Source organism: Etheostoma spectabile, chromosome 5, assembly GCF_008692095.1.
Source record: "Etheostoma spectabile isolate EspeVRDwgs_2016 chromosome 5, UIUC_Espe_1.0, whole genome shotgun sequence".
NCBI classification, from domain to species: Eukaryota; Metazoa; Chordata; class Actinopteri; order Perciformes; family Percidae; genus Etheostoma; species Etheostoma spectabile.
This window is the reverse complement of record NC_045737.1, coordinates 6,690,309-6,715,803: the sequence shown is the minus strand read 5'-3', so window position 1 is coordinate 6,715,803 and position 25,495 is coordinate 6,690,309. Positions and strand designations below refer to the sequence as shown.

Genomic DNA, 25,495 nt, shown 5'->3' with positions numbered 1-25,495 from the left:
GTTTATGGTTTCCATCTATATGCCTATTGAAAGAAAAAAATGATAATTCCTTTACCATGTGATGAAGAGATCCTAACAGTTTGTTTATTTTAGTATTTTTTAAAAACAAAATAAAAAGTGTCAGTGAAAAAAGATAGCAGTGGTTTCCTCCTTACCATTTACTTCCACGAACAAAAACTGACCTTGAAAAAGAAAGTAAATGAGAAGAAATACCCCTGACATTTTTGTCCAACAAGGTTGTTTTTGTCCTTAGTTTCTGCTGCTTGATTTCAATGTTCCTTGTTCCTCTTGAGTTGGTGTTAGCTGTTCTTTCAAAGCAGCAAGCCCACCGGATAATGGTAACTCAAAATGGCCCCTTTGGCCTATGAGGAAGTGAGAATTTAAACTGTCTTCCGGATTGATCATACCAACTTCCTTTTCAACTATACTCGCTCATACACACTTCTATACTCACACACACACACACACACACACACACACACACACACACACACACACACACACACACACACACACACACACAAGGATGTGTATGAGTATAGTAGTGAATATGTAAGATCACGATAGTGTGTGTAAGACAGAAGTATGAATCATTTTCTAGGCGGCCTCTCATACTCCGCTGCCTTTCATTTGTCACTCTCACAGGAAATAAACTGCTAGAGGTCACAGCTCCCAAAGCTACGGCTACACGTGAGAAAAAGGTGACAAAATTGACCTGATAAAGTCATAGTTACAAGTGAGGTCAAATTTAGGTGAGTAGTGTAGGGGAGGTATTTCTTGTGAATTTGCTATGCATATGTGTGTGTGTGTGTGTGTGTGTGTGTGTGTGTGTGTGTGTGTGTATATGCACTCAACATGGATTTGAGTTTACTGAAACACACAGGCAAACACAAATACACACTGGGTGCAATGGAGGGCTGGAGCGCTTAAATGACACAGGAAGTGTCAAAAAGGACAGGAAACGATTATGGATGGCTGTTCCAAATAAGATAGACGCTGTGGCCACTTTGTAGCGTCTTTTTTCTAAAACTAATTGTCAGCCCTTATAACAGTTGCTTTTTCAGTTGAGGAATTTGAAATGGCTTGAGAGAAAGGATCTTATTTACCTTGTTGTGCTCATATTTGTAGGGGACCTTGAGTGTCTCTGAGGCTCGGATCATGGCCTGCATGGCTGTGAAGATGTTCTGATAGACCAGTTTGGTAAAACCCCTTTTGTCCTCGTCAGAGTAACCGGTGCCGTGGATAATCCTCATTTGTTTGATGAATGTGCTCTTCCCACTTTCCCCAGTGCCTGAGAGAAAAGATAAGGAAAGAATGTAATTTAACCAGACAACACATTTCATTTCTTGTGTCAGCATCCGTGCTCCTTAAATGGACATTTAGTAATTTATGTATTTCCTGGACCTCTATGGGCAAAAAGAAACTATAAAACAAAATTAAGTTGTATTTTCACAAGAAAACAATACATTTATTAGAGTTGAGAAACTAAAAGACAGCTAAACATAATCTAATAACTTAAGCAATACTTGACAAAAAGGCTCTGTAGAGCAGAGGGAACCTGCAGAGTTATGTAATATTTTTTTGAGTTCATCCACAGGAACAACAATTTTCACATCACACATAGTCATTCGATCCATTGATAATATAGAAATATGAATTAATGCAGTTTTGGAGTTTCCAAAGGGGAAAGGGTTACACTTTTTGTAACACAAAATTCTGTTTGGAAAGACACATGCCTACACAATTATACACACAGAGATACACTCGCTGATGCAGTCAGCCAGTCATTCACATATAATATGATGTGCTGGCTACTTTCCTCTCAGTCTGGTGACTGACCAATAACAGCATCTCTCTCCTCTCAGTGACAACAGGGACTTTTTGGGTGTTAAGACCTGGGGGCATAATTTCTCTTTGGTTCACTGAGAATCTTGGCAGACCAATTGAAAGGTTTAAGTTTACATCACCACTAACTTTTGAATAACGCTGGCAGGAATGAGTGTGTGAGAGTGTGTGTGTGTGTTTGATTGTCAGTGGCCAAGAGATGTGTGCTGCATTCCAGTGCAACCTAAAGTCTCTGAAAGTCTGGATATTTTACACTCCATCTCATGTTATACTGCATGTTATATAAACTCTATTTTAACCAAATTAGCCCCTCTGTGGTCCCACAACACAGACCAAGCACTTAACAAAACCAAGCTAAATACTGAACTACTGCTAAAATACCAAAACCTCTAGAGAAACGGCTTGTCTTTTGTAAGGTTGCCAATTTAGAAGTCTGTAATGAGCTGGGAAGGCAGTAATAAAAAAAAAAAACAGGAGTTAGCACAATTACGGGTTTTTTTTTTTCTTTTTTTTTTCTTTTTTTTTAAAAGGTGCATGAAACAATGAGGAAATGCTATCATGTAGACAGAAGCATTTTCTTCACTTTCTTATTTGGTTGGATACGGTGGCTTTGAAATATCAAAGTATGGCTATGCTAATTTTAGCAACTTAGTTGCTAATTCATTTTCATTAAAACTAAACATACTACATTGTAGACACAGATTTATTTTTAATATACCGTACCAGGACAATGTTTTTATGCTCACAGTATTTGATTTGCAATTGCTTCTAAGTCCTACATGCCAATACTGTTAAATACTCAATTCATAGCACCAAAGGGTGGGTGAGACTTGTCACCACCTGCCTTCTACCAACCCACACTGCCCACATATAATTAACTAATACATTAACCTCAATGACAAGTAGTTGTTGTTGCAGGCCACAAATAGTGTTGCACAAGAGTTAATGCCTTATAGCATCCACCCTAAAATAGACACTTTTTTAAGTAGGCAAGTGGAACAGTGAGTAATCTCAAAAACTTAAATATACCGCCAATAGGTTCTGGATTTGTACGGCAGAATGGATCTGGGTTGCTCTTGTGAGGCACAGTTCCGATCCTCTTGTGGCTGTTCAAACTCAGAAAATGGGAGAGATCCTACCTCTCACACAAGAAGACCAATGTGATTGGCTCATAAATTCAACCATAGATAGAAACCTTTATAAATATTGTTGCATTTCATTTCAATTCAATTTTATTTATAGTACCAAATCATAACAAGCGTTATCTCAAGACACTTTACAGATAGAGCAGGTCTAGACCACACTCCAGAACTTACAAGGACCCAACAGTTCTAGTAGTTTCCTCCAGAGCAAGCAACAGTGGCGAGGAAAAACTCCCCTTTAGGCAGAAACTTGGGACAGACCCAGGCTCTTGGTAGGCGGTGTCAGACGACCGGTTGGGATTAGAATGAAGAGTGGCAATAACAGTCCCAAAAAATTGTAGTTTGTAGTAGTTCTTTGTAGCATAGCAGGGCACTGTGCAGCGTTACAAGGCACAGCAGGACGTAGCAGGGCACCGCAGAGCGTAGCAGGACGTAGCAGGGCACCGCAGAGCGTAGCAGGACGTAGCAGGGCACCGCAGAGCGTAGCAGGACGTAGCAGGGCACTGCAGAGCGTAGCAGGACGTAGCAGGGCACCGCAGAGCGTAGCAGGACGTAGCAGGGCACCGCAGAGCGTAGCAGGACGTAGCAGGGCACCGCAGAGCGTAGCAGGACGTAGCAGGGCATCATTTGCCAACTCCGAACTGATAAATTGGAACTGAGATGCTGCAATTCAGTTGTGTGTTGCAAAATGAATACAGCTTAGTCTACTTTTAAAGGTTTCTTCTGGGGATCCACCCTTTCAAGAAAATAATCCTCAGAATCAACTTAATTTAGAAGATACTTTGCTATGAATTATTTTATACAGGTTTCCTTGGGTTATAGAAAAATGAGAAGGTTATACACCATTGTATAACTAACAGCTGTATGTAGTATAATACGAAAAATGATTGCAATGCCTTAAAATATTAAAGACATTTTCATTAAAATATTACAGGATCGCTTGACCACATCCGGGTCGTAATAGATCGTCTCTATTACACCAACAAAAGACACTGGGAAAGATAGAGAGACAGCGAGCATGCTGGGTATGAGTGTTCCAGGCTGCTGAGTCACTCTTCAGACTAATACAGTGACCCAGGATTAACCCTACTACTACCTATTGCCTACTACTACCAGATGTGTGACGGCCAAAATAAAATAGGCGACACATTGAATATCTATATGAGCCTGATTGAGCTGTGCTGCGACAGGTGTAACTTGTTGTGCTGGCGAGTTGCATTCAAACTTGCATTCAAATGTAATTGTACAGTGTTTTCCTCTGAAGTAGAAGTACACAGTAAATCAGTAGGATGCAGTTGTGTTGCATGTTAAGTTCGTTGGTGGCCAGTTATTTCGGGGTACAATGGGTCTGAAGAAAACTGCAAGCGGCAATACCGCAGGCCAAGCAAACCGTTTTGAACAGGCTCTGCACTAGTTGTAAAAAATGCATGAGTGAAGACGAGGAAACAAATTCACCACGGAGAGCTTAGCAGCACCTCAAGGAGGGAGTTAACACACAGAGAAGAGGTAGGCCACTGCAACACATTCACTTTTAAAAATGCTTTAGTCAAGCTTGAAATTTCTTTCTCTAACTACAGACTGTAGTATCTGTGCAGTAGTCACATCTGGAAAACACATGAATATGATTTGTGTTTCGCACATCGGTGTCACATATATTCAGTGTTAATGACTGGCAGTCTTTAGCAAGCACCAGCAAATCTCAAGGCGAAACACAAGGCGGAGACGTGTACCAACGCACGTCATTAAACAGAATTCTGATGTCCCCCAATCTTAGTGTGAGTTATTTCAGATTAGGACAACTATGTCAATAATGCACAGTGTTGTAAGAATGGTTTGCCTCCCTAATTCTCCACTTTCTGTAGCTACACACTGTTAACTTAGCTGCATTCATACAATAAATATGACATATTCAGTGCTTCCTTTCACAATTCCAACCATGTGTTTGCTATAAGCTTGTTAAAAGGTTGCGGTAGACTTTGTTCCCGCAGCTTTCATGTGGCCGATGAAAGCAGCTGACAGTGATTGAATAGATCAACACTTTTGCAAATGTTTTTGAAAGAGGATTTGCAAAATTGGAGTCAAACGGTGCAGAATAAACATGCGGTCATGCTGCAATGATTTTAAAAATTATCCAGCTGTGCAAAATGTGAACACAGTTGAGCAGATGTTTTCTGTGACTACAAAGGTAGTTCCATATTCTAAATTGTTCATAACTGTTCTGATGTTTTAAAACTGATTTATTTTCAAATCCAGCCATCCCACTTGTCTATGATTTTCTCCATGTATGCAAGTGTGTAAAAGGGGGCCAGGCATCATAAACTAGGTCCAATAGTCTCATGAGGATTGGAGCTGGGCCACTTTGTAATTGTACCATTTTAAATCAATTTAGCAGATGGAGACAAGCCTGATAATTATTCATGTTTAACTATTTTGACTGTCAACAGATGTTTCAGACCTTAATGCAAAATAAATTAAAAGTCTGATGCATGCAATTTCTGTAGGAATGCAACAAGAAAGTAGAAAGTACTATGCATCAACATAAAGCAATATATCTCTCTCAATTTTACTCTGCATGTCCTCTGTAAAACTGTATACTACAATGGTAAAGTTTAAGGAGCACACTACTGATTATTTTTTGATTAATCTGCCAATTATATACTCAATCATTTTGACTATAAAATGTCAGACAATTGTGATAAATTTACCAGAACCTGAGGTGACACATTCAAATTGGTTCTTTCAGCGACCAACAGTCCAAACCCAATAAACTTATTCCGTTTACTTTTAAATATGACAAAGTAAAGCATCACATACTCAAATTTGAGATGGACCAATTGGTTAATTGACTTATCACCTGAACAGTATCTAAACAGGTTTGGACTCAGCACGCACAAAACATTATCTCAATCCACTTTGAGAGGTAAACTTCAAATTAATAATAAGCTACTAAAATACACTACCATCCTAGGAGCCTCTACACTGTGCATGTGCTCTTTCAGTAGTGTGGTGTGTATGTACAGTAAACATGCTCTAACGAAGCAAAGCGTTTCTAGCTACAAGTATTGTATTCATTATCCACAAAACATGGACTTCATAAGAAGGATCAGGTGAATTTGATTAGTTTATGATCAACTGAATTAACTGAAAAGATGGCAGCCTGGAAGGTAGAAAATCCCTAAAAAAAATCCCTTAACAACGTACATATGGAGGATGGTCAACAGCAAAATATATGCAAAGGGTAGCTAATGTGCTAAAACATAAAAGTCTCTATTGCTATGTCACCATTACTTGGCTAAGCTGCTGCTTTCTACTCTTTTCCATTCATCTTGAACTTCCCGTGAACGCACAAGTTTGGAACCTCAGCTTACGTGATTGAGAGTTCTTCTTCCTTTGTTCCCCATCACTTTACATTTCTTCATACCTAATGTCATGCTTAAAGAGGAGAAGTTAATTTTCCCATAATAAAGACAAAAGACCAACCTAAGTATAATGGTATTCATAATTTCTACCATAATATAACATGTAATTCCCTTCGAACAAGGCATTTCCGATCAAATAAACATACTGTTAAGTTAAATGCCCCCATCGCCTGCACATTTCAGAAGCAACGACGAGGCGAGTGCCCTCTAAACATTGCCCACTCCTCCAGAGGAGCAGCTCACTCAATGAGCCTTGATAATACAATAAGAGAGTTCAGACTTTACTTACTCGATTTTTTGGGTCAGTGGAAGGGTCTCAGATTAATTCTCTCTCTCCACAGCAGTCTCATTTTTCTGACAGAAATATGTTAAGGTTAAAGGTCTTATCCAGCTCTTTATGTTCTTATGGACCACTTTAATCTGAAAAAAATGTCCATTTGTGTGTGTTGTCACAAACTATGACTTTGACTGTCAGCATCTTCTGATTAAACATAACATCACGTATCCTACCCTGGCTAGCACGCGTCCATCAGTTATGTCAGTGGTTCAATAACTGTTTCTATCATACAGGCTTTTGAAAGACAATCAAATTATGTCTGTTTTGCTTTGGGAATAAATCTTGTTAACCTACATCTTGCTAGCCTCATTGTTCCCAAATACATCAATGTGTTTATTTACAGCAGACATTTTGACTTGTCATAGAAAGGAAATCACAGGTGGCACTAATTATGAAAACGTAAGCCATTAGCAATATTATTAGTTACACCTAGTCAGAATGTCTGTCTGTTCAACTCGTTTCACTCAAAATTTCTGGTCACATGAAACAGTTTTGGTACCACTTAGTTATTATTTCACTAACTTTTTATTGTTGTTATTATTATTATCATCATCATCATCATCATCATCATCATCATCATCATCATCATTATTATTATTACTATTATTATAATAATAGAGATAAAATGCATCACCTCTTTTCCTCAACTTCTAACCGTTCACCTTTAAATGCAAGACTGCTAGAAAGAACAATACATGACATAAACTTAGACTGCTTTTATCCTATAGACCTTCAACAATTAATGTCAAAGGTCTCTTCAGCTAATTCATCTACTTGTCTCTTAGACCAACGAGGCTACTTAAAGAAGCGTTACCCATGGTTAACACTCCATTACTAGATATGATCAATATGTCTTTATTAACAGGTTATGTACCGCAGTCATTTAAAGTAGCTGTGACAAAACTTCTTCTGAAAGAAAAAAAAACCTCACCCTGAGGTCTTTGCCAACTATAGACCTATTTCTAATATTCCCTTTCTCTCCAAGATCCTTGAGAAGGTAGTCGCTAATCAGTTATGTTATTTTCTACATAGAAATAGTTTGAGGACTTTCAGTCAGGATTTTTCTTTCAGTCAGGAAAATTACTAACGACCTTCTAACTGCTTTAGACAAAGGACTTGTCTCCATACTTCTGTTACTAGATCTTAGTGCTGCATTCAACACTATTGATCATTCCATCTGTTACAGAGATTGGAACATTTAGTTGGCATTAAATTCATCGCACTAAACTGGTTTAAGTCTCATTTCTCTTTCTATTATCAATCTCAATATGGTCATGTTAACGACAAAACCTCCAGGTGTGCTAAAGTTAGCCATGGCGTTCCACAAGGCTCAGTGTTTGGACCAATTCTCCTTATATATGCGTTCTCTAGGCAATATTTTTAGGAAACACTCAATTAACTTTCACTGTAATGCAAATGACACCCAATTATACCTATCAATCAAGCCAGACGAAACCAGTCAGTTAGCTAAACTTTAAGCTTACATAAATTATATAAAATCCTGGATGACCTATAATTTTCTGATGTTAAACTCAGACAAAACTGAAGTTATTGTGCTTGGCCCTAAACATTTCCAAACCTCAATTAACCGCTATTCTGGATGGTATTGTCCTGGCCTCCAGCACTACTGTAAGAAATCTAGGAGTTATTTTTTATCAGGATTCATCCCACTTAAAACAAACCTCAAGAACAGCATTCTTTCACCTTTGTAACATTGCCAAAATTCAGAACATCCTGTCTCAAAACTATGCTGAAATACTAGTCCATGCATTTTTACTTCCAGGCTGGACCACTGTAACTTCTTTACTCAGGTTGCTCAAATAAGTCCCTTAAGACTCTCCAGCTGATCCAGAATGCTGCAGTGCGTGTTCTGACAAAAACTTAGAAAATAAATCATATTTCTCTTGTATTAGCTTCTCTGCAATGGCTTCCTGTAAAATCCAGGATTGAATTTAAAATCCTTCTCCTGACCTACAAAGCTCTAAATGGTCAAGCACCATCATATGTTGAAGAGCTCCTAGTACCTTATTGTCCCACTAGAGCACTGCGCTCCCAGAATGCAGAGTTACTTATGGTTCCTAGAGTCTCTAAAAGTAGAATGGGAGCCAGAGCCTTCAGCTGTCAGGCTCCTCTACTGTGGAACCAGCTTCCAGTCTGGGTTCGGGGGGCAGACACCGTCACCACATTTAAGAGTAAAGATAAAACCCTCCTCTTCGATAAAGCTTATAGTTACGGAGTGAGGAGTTGCAGCGTTTGTCTAGACCAGCGGGGGAAGGGTGTATAGCTACAGACATAATAGTCGTCAGATTCTCAGATCAACCAACCCTTATTAATGGCTCAGGTTTGCCTTGCACCGGCTCTTAATTATGTTGTTATAGTTTTAGACTGCAGAGGGATTTCCTTTAAAACACAGACCCTCTCTCCTCTCTCTTTCCCTCTGTGTGCATCAATGTCCCAGAAATGCTAACTAATACTAACATAGCTATGGTGAGCTTATCTCCCACGTCCTTATGTTTTTTTCCCCTTGGATTAGGGTGGAACCTAAATCATGATTGCAGCTGTTGCCGTGGCCCTGGTCAGTGCACTGTTATGCCCTGCTATGGCCATCTACGCCCTGCTACACCCTGTAACGCCCTGCAGTGCCCCGCTACGCCATGAACTTCTAGACATAGTTCCACTATCTTTGTTTGTGACTGTAAATACCCCAACCGGCACCGTCAGACACCGCCTACCAAGAGCCTAGGTCTGTCGGAGGTTTATTCCCTAAAAGGAAGTTTTCCTCACCACCCAAGGTTTCTCCCTAAATAGGAAGTTTCTGTAAAGTGTCTTGAGATAACTCTTGTTATGAATTGATACTATAAATAAAATTGAATTGACCCCAGGCAGGCTCCGTATTAACTTGCTCATTTGTTGTGTTGTGTGGGTTTCAATGTACCCAGTCTCTGTAGACAAAGTCATTAGTTGGTTTAAAAGGCTATAGTGTAAAAGCCAAGGTGATTTGTGAATAACCAAGCGATGGACATTTTGAATAATTGAGAATCTTCTAAACTTGACTGGAGAGTTTTGTGCCAGATCCCAAGGGACTTTAGGCAATACACAGATAGCATATGGGCTAATGGAGCCATATAGACCACACACACACACACACACACAACTTCCTACAGTTAACTCCACCAGTAGCAGTGGGAGCGGTGGAGTGAATTCAGAGCATATATTCAAGCTCTTAATTCACTGAAAAATTAATTAATCCATACTTATTTCATGAGCTCAGACACGAGAATGTTATACATATGGTTCATCATTACTGGAAACTTTTTACTTTGTTACTTAATGGAGTGCATTTTTCCTGTGACTCAATATTCATAGACATTAATTGTAAGCTTCCTGTCATTAGAGGCTTGCTACGAATCCACTCTGAAATTTAACACCCTATATTGATTGGACCTCCTGATAAGCAGCTCCTACACAAAAAAATACATATTTAATAAGCATCAATTAGGGCCATCAAATGGTTCGTATTACAAGAATAGTGACTAATCATTGAATAAATACAGTTAGCCTAGTCAGACTTACACATCACTTTTAGGTTTGGTTCATTGGCTGTTTATGCGTTTGCATAATAGGCAAATTGTTGGGTATTAAAAGAGATTAGAGGAAAACAACAACACAATTATTCATCCATAGTTAACAAGGGAAGTGGCAGTCAGCTCCTTTAAATCCTGTTAAGGGGGATTGGTTTAATCATTTCGTACCAACAGGAGGGCAAAGGGGAAACCTTTATCCCAAAAGAGGCAAAACCCCTGCATGTTCTTTTCAGAAAGTAGTCTGGATGATGTGATCTTATATCCCAGCCTGCTCCACCACCTTCTCCTCCATGCATTTTCTAAGGGCCTGAGAGAGAAGGGCACTGTATCAGAAAGAGAGGTTTCTAACACTGCTCTCCACAGCCACGGTCATCACAACTAATGGGCTTTTCGTTGCAAAGCTAATTATAAACGGGATGGTGAGTAGATGACTTGTTTTCCTCAAATTTCTCCAGTATGACAAATACTTCTGGACAGGATAAACACCCACCCAATAACACACGCCCACACTGTAAAAATGCACAGGTACCATGAGATAATTTAAAAGTTTTTAAGATTTTTGTGGCACTGTTATGTTATGATTGGGAGTCTATTTAAACTCTATGTACTGTTGCATGCTTTTGATTGATGATTCAATTTGTTTGAGAATGAATAATTAATGTAGCCTATTTGAAGGTAGGTGACATACCATCATACAAGCCTCTAGGACAGCATGCTTCCAACCAGGTCCGGTTCTAGACTGCTCTGAATGGGGGCCCAGTAAGAGATGTTGGTTGCCAACAACTACTATAACTGAGTTGTTTTTTAGACCGTAACATTTGCACTATTCTCATTATGTATGTACACTTGTCACAATGCGGCACCACATTTTAAATCATAATTAAAGGGATGGGTATCGTTAGGGTTTTATCGATATATTCTTCTCCATAGGCTTATTGCTTATCAGTTTGGTTTGTTGTGGATACTTATATTGGTTCTTTTTCATTACTAAATAATTGCTTTTACAAAAAACGGTTATTTGAAAAAATGAATAAATTCAAAACAGGACTAAAATCTCATATTCCTAATACTGAGTGAAGTTTAAAAGAATGAAGGACACAGACATCAATCAGTATGTTCATCCTTCCTGTCCTCTTGTCCTCCCTTTGCTGCTGCTGTGATTCATTCCTCACGCCATCACCTTCAAGGTCTGATGACATCATTGACGTGCATAATAATTAGCCATGTTGAGGTACAGACAGCTTTGTTTTAGCTTGTTTTAACAATTCACAATAGCTGGTGGTGGTGCTGTGCTTGGGTAAAACACAGCAGCAGCTGTGCAGCCAGAGCATTCAAATATCGCTTTCTATGTGGAGGAGCTCAGCCACGACAATGAGAATAGGATATGTTGCAGATGATAATAAATTACACTAAAATGTAAAAAAGTTAGTCTGATAAAAGAACCGGTAAGGATCAACTTAACAATTTGGGCTTATTTATTTGTACACTTAAACATATAGGGGGACTAGAGTTGGCCCGCTGGCCGCCAATTGCAGTGATCAAGCTGTGATCAAGTGACAGCTTCTGCTGATGAGTAAAGTGATGGCTTTCTTGCTGCGTCTCCATGTTTTAGAGGGCCAACCCAAACAATCAGAGACTAGTAAAACGTCAAACGTAGCAAAAGATAAGCGTTTTTAAACAAAAACGTTTTTTTTTTTGTTTTTTTAAATGGCATTTCAAACAAAAACTCTATCCACACAGGTCAATCTCGAATGATCTTCATCTATATTAACACCATGATTAACACTTTGGACAGTGCATATCACATGACCATTGCATTCACTGGGCATGCATGTGCCTATCATGGATGTTAGTTAAACATACAGACAAACTAACATTGGTAAATAGTAAGTCCAGGCATTTATTTGCTTGGACCGACGATGAGGTGGAACTGTTAGAAAAAGGTAAGCCTATACATCTATGATGTAATGGTGGTAGGTGTTTTTTGACTGCAGGGATCTTCCCTCTTCCCAGCATTGGACGCTTGATGGGCTTGCCACTAGCAGTAATAAATTTCAAAGAAAACAGGCTACACCCTCCTACAACTGCAATGGCTGCACCTGATTGGACGAACCCTACATGGCGGAAACTCTCTCTTATTTTACAAAAATAGTTCACCAAAATGTGTTTCAGAAAACATTAGGCAAGAAAAAGCCTATGCATTTGCCAAATCTGACATTCGATTACGGTCCTGTTAAAAGATTTTCATAAGTTTTTGAGGGGGTCCGTTATTTGCATAAAGTAGGCTGGAACTCAACTTTATTCAAATAAGGAGCAGGCAACTTGAGGACAGAATGCGTTTTAAAACAAAAACGTAGGGCTGTTAGTGATGGAGACATTCCATTCCAGACTAATATCTGTGCTATAACCACTGCCAGGGTTGGTGGTAAGCTGCAATACTGGTTACTTCCAATAAAACGCTAGACTTTGGCCCGGCCTATGTTTGACACACTCATAAGCACACCACCTGGATGGGCCCTTGAGGCCTGGCTGTAGGTTGTCAGTCCAGTGAATACATGGAGAGGTAAGGCCCTTGGTGACTAGTAAGCTTTTGTTTCCTCGACACAAACCGGTCGCAGTTATTCAAATCAGGTGGTTTTAACACTGGGAACACTACAAGCCAGTCTGGGCAGCATCTCCTCCCTCTGCTGACCCAATCTGTGCACCCAACTCACTAGGCCAGGTATTTCAACCACCCACTCCCCAACTTTACTCAGGTGGGAAGCCTCATTATCAGACCCCCAGCCCCTGCCCGAGAAGGGTGTTTTTGGTAAGAGGAATTTGGGCTTTGTATGTCCCCATCCCCCCCACCCCCGTGTTTCTCTCTGTCGACCTTACCGAGAAGCAACAGTTTCAGTTCCCGGCGTGCGTCCCTCTTATCCCGGCGGAGCTGCCTCTCGATCTCGTCGTTGATCCGCCTGGCTTCTTTTGCCTCCTCGCTGAGGCAACACGCCATTATGGATTCCAGGGTCATTCTCTCTCTTTTTTTTTTTTTTTTTTTTTAAAAAAACACGCACTTTCCGCTTTTTCCTTTTACTGATTCATTCAGATTTCAGCTTTGTCGAGGTAAAAAAAAGAAGAGAAAAAAGACGTCCTCATACAGGCCTACGCGTGGTGAAATAACGCGTGGACGCCCTTATAATGAGTCTGAACAGCGCACAGATTGTGGTGGAAAGGAAAATTAGATATTTGAGAAATTATTGACCCCCACCCCCCCTCCCCCCGTTTCGGTTCGCTTTCTGGGCTTCCCGACAGCTTCAAAATAGTGTCCAAGGCGGTTTGAGTTGAAAATCTGTGCAATCTTAATTGGTGCAATCTGCTTTTCCTTCTCAATATGATCAACAGATCCTTTTAGGACACATCCTCCGTTGGCTACCGCTCAGTTTGATCTCGTTAAGCATTGCCATCCGTGCCAGGCCACCCTCATCAAAGTCTTCGATGTTGTTGTGTTTCAATCAGCAAAGCCCCTCGCGTTCAAGTTATCGTCCGTGGGTGAGGGCTACGAGAAAAACACATGAATAAAGCTTTCCGTTTGTTTTCCAATGACTCGACTCCCGGGCGTGGTAAGGCAGAATATGGCGGACTTTCACTCCAATCCGCTAGGCTGGGATACAGTACAGTTATCTCTCTCTGTGTCTGCTCAAAAAACCAAGAAAGCCACACATAACATGGCATTTCAGCCGGAGCTGTCGATGCCACAACCAAAATAGATCCCGGTTTGTGTTAAAAGGCGTTGACATCCACGGCTCTTCAGCGGGGTGAGAAGAACTGAATAAACGCCGTGTTGTTGCTTTTTTTTTTTCCTCCCAGCCAATCTTCTCCTTTTCCTCAAATTCTCTTTATGTATTTTTATTACAGAGGCCATCCACTCCTCCGCTGGAAGGGTGACGTCGGCCTCCCATCGACAAGGGGGGAGTGTCACGTCCACCAAACGCCACACAAGTATTTATACCCCAACCTGTGCAATAGAAAATATGTATGAATGGAGAAGCGAACTCGTATCTCCATGGGCGTGGGCAGGACAATTCCACTTTAACTTGTGTTGTGCTGACTTTGTAGGGAGGGTAATCGCAGTCACACTGTATGACGTATTTTATTGGAAAACAGTTTATGGCAGTATATCATTTTCTCCAAATAGGCTACAACTCATTTTTGTATGTATATTTTGTGATTGCATGACAACCAGTGGAGGTCACATAGCACAGAATCTAGTGTACACTGGGCACAATAACACCTGTATGCAGTCCAGTAATTATTCCCATTGTCAGTGGTTTCTTGTTTTAGATTGGTATTGTGAAGACAGCCTCAAAATATAGAGTTTAATCTCTGTCTCAAGTAAATCATAATACATGCAGTGTAATTGTTAATTGTATGTAGATCATATGTGCCATGTGCCTTTAAAAATCCAGAGAGTTCCACAGCAGTTGTTAGTCACAATATTCTAACAACACGCCCACCCACTTGCAGATTGATGAAATGAAAAGTAGATGGATGTTAGAGGGGCCATATCACACATCCACAGTTGTTCCATTATGACCATCCACACTGACTGTTCTGCCTGAGCCATTAGTATTATCACTGTCAATCAGCGTTTTTTATACTTCTGCCTTTTTCACAACCAAACAATTGGCTATACTCACACATTTTTGGAAGGATAGTCAATCATTTTATTTTAAGTCAATACATTATTGCGTGTTGTTTCGGATTGCGCGCTCTGCGGGATTCCTGGATCAACAATGGACTTCTCCGGCCTATCCTATTGAATTGGATTAGCAACTTACTGAATTTCTCATTTGGATCCCAATCAGATAAAGGTCCAGAGCCATGGCTGTATAATGAGCACTCACCCTCTTTTATAGGCCAGTTTTGGTTTGAAGGCTTTTTGTGTTTAAGGCCCTAAAAACCTTCAAATGGAAAAATACATATTAGTCTAATTAGCAGATGGATATTCACAGGGGCAAAGTTCAGGACTTTTGAACTGCATCATAAAAGATCAGCATTACTACAGCATAATCTAAGTGTTTTCAGCAGTGTGTGACATACTGTACATCTCTACATAAATCCTCGTGACAGTGTGGGTGAGACAAATGGATCTTGCATCATCAAGTCAGAGATAGGGATTGGTGAAGTGAGAGCACGGGCCTTTGTGAGTTGCTTTTGTTTTGCCTTACTTGACTGACAAGTACTGTGTCATGCAAGTGAAGGAAGCAATACCATTATATAATAATAGACCCTTCAGAAGACAAACCACTGTATACACAAAGAAAATACTTATCGTGAAACAGGTAACTAGAATAGTCTTACATATTCAAATTTGGAAACCACTAAGCATTGAAATGTATGATGTTTTGTTTAAAATACCATCATGTGATTAGAATAAACGATATTTTGCAGTAAAATGGCTGACAATATATTTCAACAGTTTAACTGTAGTCACACTTACTTAAACCATTTGCTGCAAACAAAAAGTTAGAATTGAAGTCATCTCCCCATTGAACACTGTTGATTGTAACCTAAGTGGTCCATTTAGACCATTTACAGGGGGACATCCCAGTGACTCGGTGCTTAATTGCTTGTAATGCAATGCTTAAATCCATCTCATGAAATCAAAGCCAGTCTTAACTTTTCTGACTAAAATCTGAGCTACATTGAAGCACATGAATACATGGCAATAAAAGAAAAAAATTATATAAAAAAGTTCTAGTAGAATTAATGTTAGCTGTCCAGGGACCTTCTGATTCGTCCCAGACATCCAGCTTGGGGAGCCAGTCAACCTGTGCCTGTAGAGAGGCACCCAGATACAGGTCAATACAATTTTAACCTGTCATGTGCTGTTCAGCATAATCTTATTTAAAGTCAAGTTTCCCTTTTAAACAAATGCATTATGTTGTTGACTGAAAACCACATCATCCCAGTTTATTTTTCAAAAAAAAAAATCCAATTTCAAATGTAAAGATTTTGTTCACGTTTGAACTTCATGTTTTTTCCAGTCAAATGTATTGTTATACATAATACATATACATACTGTATAATCTTTACTTTGGTCTTACATTTCAACAACATAAAAAAACAGCTTTCTTGCAGCTTTCTCTGACTTTGGGCAGTGTGAGGATAGAAAATGAACACTGATACATTTATGATATCAGGAAAGAAAAGCTTGGGTTGTTGGTTGTACTTCAGACGATGATTTCATCGCAGTGCAGGGTACAAATGGCTTTCATAGATTTGTTAAAACTCACAGAGAAAAACATGAATTATTTGTAAATTGTCTGAATAACAGTATATGCAGTGGACAACCAACATGTGTCAATAGCTGCACAAATAAGTGTACGGAAGCACAGAAGGGAGGGCGGGGGGACGGGATGAAGAGGAGTGAGGGGCAAGGTAGTCTCATTTTGTTTGAAAATACTTTAAATGGCAACCTTTAAAGCACCTTTAATCCAGCAGCAAGCCATTGGTGTAGATGTGCCAATGGAGGAAAAAAAGAAATGAATGGTCTGATGTGCACACAACTTAGTTAATAACTTGGACACATGACCAGCAAAACTGGGCACTTGTATTGAATGCAAGTGAATTGTAGATGGGGGAGCTAAACGTTCAGAATTGAAACAGTCAAAAAAGTAAATAGTAAATCAAACTTTTATTTTGTAAGAGAACGCTTGCGATTACTTCCTGCCCCGTGACCTCGCCCTCGCCTGGATACGAGAAAGCGTCGCTACGGAGAGAGGGATGGGTCTGTTGTAGTTAAAAGACACTTCTGTCTACTTTCCCACGCAGTTAGGACAACTTACTATCATGGCAGTCTGTGGGAAACGCTTCTCTGTCGTTGCGACAACGACTCTACCAAGTTTTAACGTTTGCATATACACGTTTTGGTGCTTCTAGTGCACTAATCTATGTTGGCATGACAGGTAAAGATTAGTTAGCATGCTAGCGAGCTAGCCACACAGCTTCAGCTTCACAAAGCGACCACGCCTGCCAGTGACAGGTAAGAAACCAGGCTTCACGTATCTCCAGGACTGTTTACTACGAGTCATGAACTATTTTTCATTTGTAACTTCGGTTAAAATCCCTTGGTGTTGTTACATAATAATTGCCAGCACAGTTCATAGCAGGTGTTTTCGAGCGACTAATTCCTTGTGACAGTAATGATGCGGCTCTAATAGGATTTGAGCCCTCTCCTTCCTGCCGATTGTTTGACGAGTACGCCAGGATAACGAGGGAGGAGCGTGCATGCGCGCGCGCGTGTATGTGTGCGCGCGCGTGTGTGTGCGTGTGTGTGTGTGCGTGTGTGTGTGTGCGCGAGAGAAAGAGAGAAACTAGTGTTTGCCTGGGAACGTGTGGTTTAATCTCTCCTCGTAGACTGGTATTTTGCAGAAAGAGGCTGTGTACTTACGTTGGGATGAGTGATATATAGTGAGCCTTAAATAGTACCATACAGAATGGTATTGGCTGGGAGTTGATAATATACAGTGATACATTTGCGGCAAGTCAAAGCATTGAGGTTTCCTCTTGAGGTTTTTTATTTAAAATCAATTATATACTTTGAAACATTCATTGTGGTTCTGCATTATTGTATTGTAATTGTATTGTGCTTTATACTGAACCCTTGTATAGAATTTGAATTTGTATGGTTGCAATATAACTTAATCCATTGCCCGTGTGTGTGTATGTGTGTGTCAGTGTGGCTGCAGGTACCTAGCAGACATGGGTAAACTACAGAGCAAGTTTCGCAAGAGGTCTGACATCTACAGGTAAACACGTGCATTACTGAGACAGCATGTAGTACTACTATTAGAACCAGGTTTTCAGTATATAATCTGTTCTAATTAGAGACAAATTAAATAGTACTATCAAGGAAGTCAGTATGCACACTAAAGTTTTTTTTGTTGTTGTGATCATTGATGATCATTGTTCACAATACGGTGCTTATTGGAAATCAAGGAACTACTCAAGATGCAAAAAATAAACTCACTCAAAATTTCAATAAGTTCTCAATAGTGAGACAGCTGCTGGAACATATGGTTAAAAAATCACTTTATTGAATCTTTCGAAAAATATTTTTCTCTCTGTAGAGTTTCCACTAATTTTTTGGGAGCAGCAGATACAGTACCATGGAGAGAAAGTTACTGTATGCTATATGAAGATTATATTAGTACATACAGTGTAGTATTAGTATATTTATTTAGTTGTACTGTATGTCTACATGAGAAATATCATCATTAAAAGTGGTAACAGTCATTTCTTCAATAATTCATCTTAAGCAGAAGAGTTTTAGCACTGCAGCCTGTAAAGGTGTGATTTTTTCTTTCTAATTGGTGTTTCCTGTGCAGGGCATCTCAGGGGGAGAAGGCAGAAAATACCTTTGACAGTCAGGTGGTACAGTATGAACCTGCCCATCAAGGGTCCACCAACACTGTCACTAATCTCAGCCCAGATCTGTGTGTTTCTGGTGGGAGTGACCAGGTAAATTCTTGTAACTTACCTTTGGAAAGGTTCAGGTGATAAATGAACCAGTGTAATAGTTTCTCATTAGAATGCCTAATGCAAGAAAAAGACTGAAATTATACATTTTCATTTACATAGTATAACAAGAAGTGTCATGATCCCAAGGTTGGCGGTTCGATCCCCTCCTCTTCCTGTCCACATGTTGAAGTGTCTTTGGGCAAAACACAGAATCTCAAATAATTTTCGATGGTCAGGTCAGCACCCTGCGTGGTAGCTCTTTGCCATGGGTTTGGCGTGTGCACGTCAGTGGGTGACTAAGCGGCAAAAACCTTGTTAAGCGTTTTGGATAATGACGCTATTTAAATATAGCCATTTACCATTTGATTTCTGTGAAAAATAGTTAAACATGAAATGATTGTGTGTGTGTGTGTGTGCCCCTATAGGCTGTGGTGGTGTATGACTGGAAACAAGGCCGAATGTGTCAGTCCTTCCAGGGTCACAACCGAGAGGTTACCAAGGTAACATTAATACTGAGCAGGGTCCAAAATCAGCACCATCTACTACTAAACTTTGAACAGTCCCAAGCCGTTTGGCTGGCGGACAGAAAAAAATAATTTTGGACGCTGATTCTGTGTGTTTGGAAACAGATAAAGGTGTGTCACTGTTTAGAACTCACACATTGTCTCCTGATAATTCTGCCTCCATCTATTGGCCAGGTGGTGTGCTATCCAGGCAGTACATGGATCTTTAGTGCCTCACGGGACAAGACTGTTCTGATGTGGGACCTAAACCAGGGGGACGAACCTATTCAGGAATTTTGTGGGCATGAATTGGTGGTCAATGGACTAGCTATCAGCCCTGGTACGTACACACACACACACACACACACACACACACACACACACACACACACACACACACACACACACACACACACACACACACACACACACACACACACACACACACACACACACACACACGCAGATTGTCCTCAGACATGAGTACATATTTTAACAAGAATTCCCACCATCAGGCCACCTGGGTATAGATGTAACTTTAGATGGAGACGTCTGGACAAGCTGGATAGTATTTGAAGGCTGAAGGAATATCCTAGCCCTTGCTGTAGTCAATCAAGATACTGCTACAGTAAATAAAGTATTATATCCACCTGCCACCTATCCTGAATGCAAGCATTGATATCTTATCTATTATCAACTTTGACTGGACAATGTTTATTGTCTCAGATGATACAATTGTTTTAACAATGGGAACAATTCTCTCATGTTTCATATATTTTAACATAACGTTTTGACAAGTCCTGAAGCTTTAGGGGCTTTTGCCTTTTAATGTGGTTTTGTAATTGTATGCACATTGTCATTTATTTCAGATTACTGATCTGCACTGATCATATGGGACTGTTTTTATTGTGGTTTGTAGATGGGAGAAAGCTTTGCACTGGTTCTCGTGACAACTGGATGTGCCTGTGGGATATAGAATCTGCAAAATGTGAACAGAGACACAACATTTCGAGAAACCTGGTGAGAATAATAGTATGTGCTTTTGTGTGCACACAACCTTGTACTAAGAATTGTTTCAGTCATCGCCTTAGGTGTGTACCTGAGCATGTAAGAAAAAGAATCAAATCAATAAGCCAGACAATCTGACTGTTTTTCCTAGTTCATGCCCTGCAGGCTTTAAACTTTTCCACTCTCCTTTCTTCTCTGTCCAGGTGACTCATGTGTGTTGGATTCCTGGCAGCTCATCTATAGCTCAGACCTCCGAGGATAAGACCATAAGGTACAGAAAGATTGGCTTCTGCAAGAATATTACTGTAGATGCACATGTGCCATCTGCTGCATAGCAAGAAAATTCATTGGACATTCAGTTTGGTTGCTGTTGGTAATGTGAAATGTGCTGACTTGTTTTTACTTTATAGGAAAATGTATAGAAAAAAGGTGTTGTGATGAAAGTGTGATACCTTTACAACAATTATAATCAGTCATGGAATGCTCCTCATTTGGTAACAATGCAGCGTCAAAACTACAATAAGTATAACATTAAAGTGACACTGAGACTGAGCGCTCACTGTCTCACTTTCACTGACATGTTATCTTTACCTGGACTTCAATCAGTAGGTCACAAAAAACATTCATTCATCTAACCGTTTACAGTTCAGCCAAGGTCAGCCAAAATGTATCTGCACCTAGGATGGTTAATTAAAATACCAAAGGCCTTTTACTTTCAGAAAGTGGCAGGGCATGCACTTTTGCACAGTTGATGGGAAAAGGAGAATGAGCAAAGTCTGTTAAACTAAATTGTAAATACTTGCAGTAGTGAGTGATATGAGATATGAGATTCAAGTTTATGTGATTTAGCTAATACACCAGGTTAACATAGTTGTGCTTGTTACTGTACATTAGCTTCTCTTAGTCTGGGGGAATGTAGTGATTACACATCTCTACCCTTAACCCAACAGCTCCTTGAACATTCGACTCTGACTTCACCTCATGCAGCCAACGTTTGTTTGGAATAAATCATGCTGAACATGTTTATTCCACCTGTACAAGACACTGGCAATTGTATACTTAAAACTTGGATGTTTATAAAGAAGAGGTGTTTTCTTTTTCTATGCATGCTGTCATCATCAGATGATTGAATACTAGGCACACTTTTGACTCATTTGGAGGATAGATCCTGCTATGTATTTAAGCAGAATTTGGCCGATATAAATATATTGAGAAGCACTTGACAACTGCCATAGCTAACCCAGTATTACAGCAAACATGGATGATGAACTGTTTATCTACAGTATACTGTTAAAGCTTTAGCGTGTAAGTTTTGAAACGTCTGTTACATTCCAGCCATTGCCAATAAATAATTAATAATAATAATTAATTAAGACTATCAGATCTACAAAACTCTCTCTGTATTTCTCAGTATGGCTATGTTCAAAGGATTGTCATCCGGCCACTGTGGCACGCAGAAACTTGAATGACAATAATTGCCCCGTCTGAAGAGTCCATCATGTTTTTTTTTTAATCTTTCATGTTCTCCTTCGCTACAAGCAACTGAGTGGAGGAGGGGTGGGGGCTTTGCGCAATCACGGACGGCTTGTATCATGTGGCTGTATCGACAATGTTGTTGTCATTACTTAGAATTCCTCATGGGGGCGACAGAAACTACGCACTATAGCTTTAATCTGTCAATATTAAATTTGGCTGTTTGTACTTTTAGCTGCTATATGTTTATTCTTTTCATTTATACATATGTTAGAAAAAAAGGTAAGATTATCACACCCTCTCAGAAGTCATATCATGGTGGCAATGCATCTATATGCTGGAGAAATTGTGGAAACCAAAATGCAAACCATTACCATGTCTTCTGGGATTGCTCTGTCATTAAGGGTTATTGGAGAGAAATACATAATGCCTTACAATGTATTTTTGAATATGTTATACCATTTGATAGTAAAACCTTATATTTTGGATATATACCTCAAGAATGGTTAAAAAAGGAAAAATATTTAATGAATATATTGTTGGTGGCTGTAAAGAAGAGCTTTACCAAAAAATGGTTGTCACACGAGATCCCTACCTTAAACACATGGATGGAAATTGTTCTGTGCTGGGAAAAATGGACCAAATATGCAACATCTCAAAGACCTGACCTTGTTCTCTAGCTACTAGTAAACAGGAAAACTACTCTCCATGATATAGTTCTTTATCTCTTTTTCTTCTTTTCATATTTACAAAAAAAAAAAGAAAAAGTTACATTTTGATGATAGATGTACAATAAAACATCTGTGTGGTGTGGATATAGACATGCATTGATATGCTGTGTATGTTTGTGATATGAGGATATGATGTATATTTGATGTGCATCTGTTGAAGTACTATTTGTCTATGTGTGGAAAAGTAATAAAAAAAAAAAAAAAAAAAAAAGGTAAGAAAAGAGTACACTTTTAAAAAACCAACGTAGCATCACAATTTCTCCATTATTTAGGAAACAATTCAATCTAACTATCTAAAAGTCAGATGTGTCCACTGCTTTTGACATCGTAACTGGTTTAATGTTATGTTTTGGATGATAAGCTTGTATTTCTACAGCGATGTTTTGGTATGTGCGCAGGGTGTGGGACAGCCGCGCATGGCAGGTGACCAATACCTTTCCAGCCAAGCAATACATCCAGACCCACTGTGACGTTTCGGCAAATGGCAACTACTTGGTGTCCAGCAGCAACGGCTTTGGAGGCCAGGGCGCTGAAGCCACGGTGAGAACATTGGAGGTGTATTGTGTGATAAGATGTAAATGGCGGATATGTTGAGGCTGTGAGCAGGTTACCTTTTGTCTGGTTTTCAACTGGAAAATACAATTTTTACGCATTTAGAGGTGTGATAGGATGCACTCATGAAGCAGGAAGCCCAGTGGCTAGCTACTCAGTTAATACTAGTTCTTAATTTTTTTTTCTCAAACAAAACAATATTTAGACGTTTCTCTTGTGCAGATAGTCTCTGTATGTTTACCTTGTGGGTTTGACTCCACCACCAGCTAGACCCGTTTCCTGTCTAATCTGTCTTCCAAAAAGTAGCCAAGGGAGTCAAATATGAAGTTAATCCTATTTGACCAATCACCAGTGATTCTGTTCTACAGTCCAGTTTAGTAAAAAATTTTGTTTTGTTTTAAATATATGACAGGCATTTATTACACTACTGTACTAGTTTGGTTTTGAACATCGCCTTGCTTCTACACAAAGTTACTCTTCATGTGGGAACACCCTGTTTCCAACAGAGCCTTGACAAAGTATGGATTTATTAATACTAGAGGTAGTTTTGTTAGTCTCTGGTGGTCTATAATTAGTTTTGGAACTTCTGAGCTTTGTCATTTGTTCTCAGTGGAGTTGTGTCTGTGTATTAGCTCTGGGACCTGCGGCAGCCCGGCTGTAAAGTTGTGGAGTACAGAGGTCATGTCCAGACCACCGCCTGCTGTATGTTTCTGCCTACACCTCCTAGTGGCACAGCTCAGGTAGCAACATCCTCCCATGACTGTTCCATTAAAATCTGGGATCAGAACACAGCAGGTAAAATCCACTCATTGCCGGAAACATTGATATACAGATAGACAAACACAAATGCACACATGGGCACATATACAGACACGGTTTGGGTGTGTAGTCTTTTAACACTAACTCTCCTCCAACCCTCTCGCCGCCATCCTCTTTCAGTCTGTTTAGGGACCTTGTCTCTGGATAGTGCTGGGCCACTAATTTGTCTGGCTCCCACTGACTCCGCCGATCTGCTGTGTGCCAGCTTCAACAACGGTCTCCACCATATCCAGGTGGGCCAGGGATCAAACCAGGCTCAGGTTTCTGGGGAAGGTTTAGGTGGAGCTGGTAGCCTGGACATGAAAGTTGTAGCACGCTTCTGACAGCCCAGAAGAGCCTGGTGTGACTCGTATGCTCATAACCCAGACCTGCCAACGGCCAATGACTCTGCGAGCAGTATCACTGGATATGGACGTCATGTCAGTGCTTTTTTTATTTTTACAATTTTACATATTTCTATAGACACTTTTGCTTTACTAGACAGCCATACAGTGAATAATGACAGAAGAGATCAGTAAGAAAAGGAGTGGATAATAATGACATGTACGGAGGATGCACCTTTTGTCCAGCCACGCCACCTGGATGCCCATCGTAGCTGCTCTTCTTGGGGAATGGTCTGTAAGTCACATTACCCATTAAGTGATGAGACTATAAAAATCTAAGTGATCCTGCTTGGATTACTGCCTTCTTGGACAGAACCAGAATAGCTGGGGTTTACTCTTGGTTTTGTACTCTGCTTCAGCTAGGTGGATTTGAGGAGATGCTTCATGTTGTATTGCCTTTATTGGTGGTGTTGATTACATGTTTGGAGGACATCCTAACGGGGCAGGAGTAGTGTTGTGATGAGGAAGCACTCTTAGAGCAGCAAAATCAGCTATTTGGTCAGCTGTACTATGACTTTAGCTGGGTAAAACTTAGTAGGTGCAGTCAGACTTGCAGTCTTATTTGTAAAACACGTGGTTGTTTTTATCACTAAACCGAGTAATGCTAAACACGTGTATGTTGATAACCATTGATTAGTTGGTACTTTAGCTTTAACCTGTCAAGTGTTGGACCAAATGAATACCTATGACACAAGACTGTATAAAAGTTAGCTTTTTATTTTAGGTAAAATTCTATTCATGTTTTTTAAAGATACATATTCCGATGTTTTTGAACTGAAGCTGCCGATAGCTGATGAATGATGCTGATATCCAATTTATTTTAAATTTAAAAATTACTATGCAAAATACCCGAGTAATTCCCTGTTTTTAATAAAATAGTGTTTGAATAAACAAATGGGTATAAAATATATTAAAAATACAGAAGAAAGCTGCTTTTCGACCTACACATCATCATATATAAACTCTTCTACCAGTTAAGATATTCTTTGATCAACATTCATCATTGATTGAGGTATTAGATTTTTTTTAATACTGTGCTATTAAAAACTATTGGTTATGGTTAATAATCCAGACCTCTATAGTTTAGCTAGCAAATTCTAATAAAAAAATATAATTAATACCTTATAATAATGTATACTTTATTAGTCCCACAAGGGGTAATTACAATATTCACTCTGTTGTTATTACACACAT

The 25,495-nt window shown here is 39.6% G+C and overlaps 2 protein-coding genes across 6 annotated transcripts in view; one reads left to right on the top strand and one right to left on the bottom strand.

The window, feature by feature from the left end:
• LOC116689828 (guanine nucleotide-binding protein G(q) subunit alpha) overlaps positions 1–13,552 on the bottom strand; it is a 22,666-nt gene extending 9,114 nt beyond the window's left edge. The window contains exons 1-2 of the mRNA XM_032516474.1: positions 13,205–13,552; positions 1,107–1,291 (exon numbers count right to left, since the gene is read on the bottom strand). Of these exons, the coding sequence (XP_032372365.1) occupies positions 1,107–1,291; positions 13,205–13,340 (321 nt within the window). The 5' untranslated portion in view covers positions 13,341–13,552. The remainder of the gene's footprint in view (positions 1–1,106; positions 1,292–13,204) is intronic.
• wdr31 (WD repeat domain 31) lies at positions 10,442–24,850 on the top strand. Of its 5 annotated transcripts, none has more exons than XM_032516473.1 (10): positions 10,442–10,746; positions 18,061–18,120; positions 18,700–18,832; positions 19,258–19,332; positions 19,531–19,675; positions 20,255–20,355; positions 20,547–20,614; positions 22,946–23,087; positions 23,732–23,894; positions 24,039–24,850. In XM_032516473.1, exons 2-10 carry the CDS (start codon positions 18,074–18,076, stop codon positions 24,239–24,241), a joined length of 1,077 nt encoding a protein of 358 aa, XP_032372364.1. In that variant the 5' UTR covers positions 10,442–10,746; positions 18,061–18,073; the 3' UTR covers positions 24,242–24,850. The 5 variants fall into 5 exon arrangements, with proteins under 5 accessions (XP_032372364.1, XP_032372360.1, XP_032372359.1 ...); XM_032516469.1 differs by having other exon boundaries at positions 18,050–18,120; XM_032516468.1 differs by lacking the exon at positions 10,442–10,746 and adding an exon at positions 14,180–14,308.
• Positions 24,851–25,495: the final 645 nt, after the last annotated feature.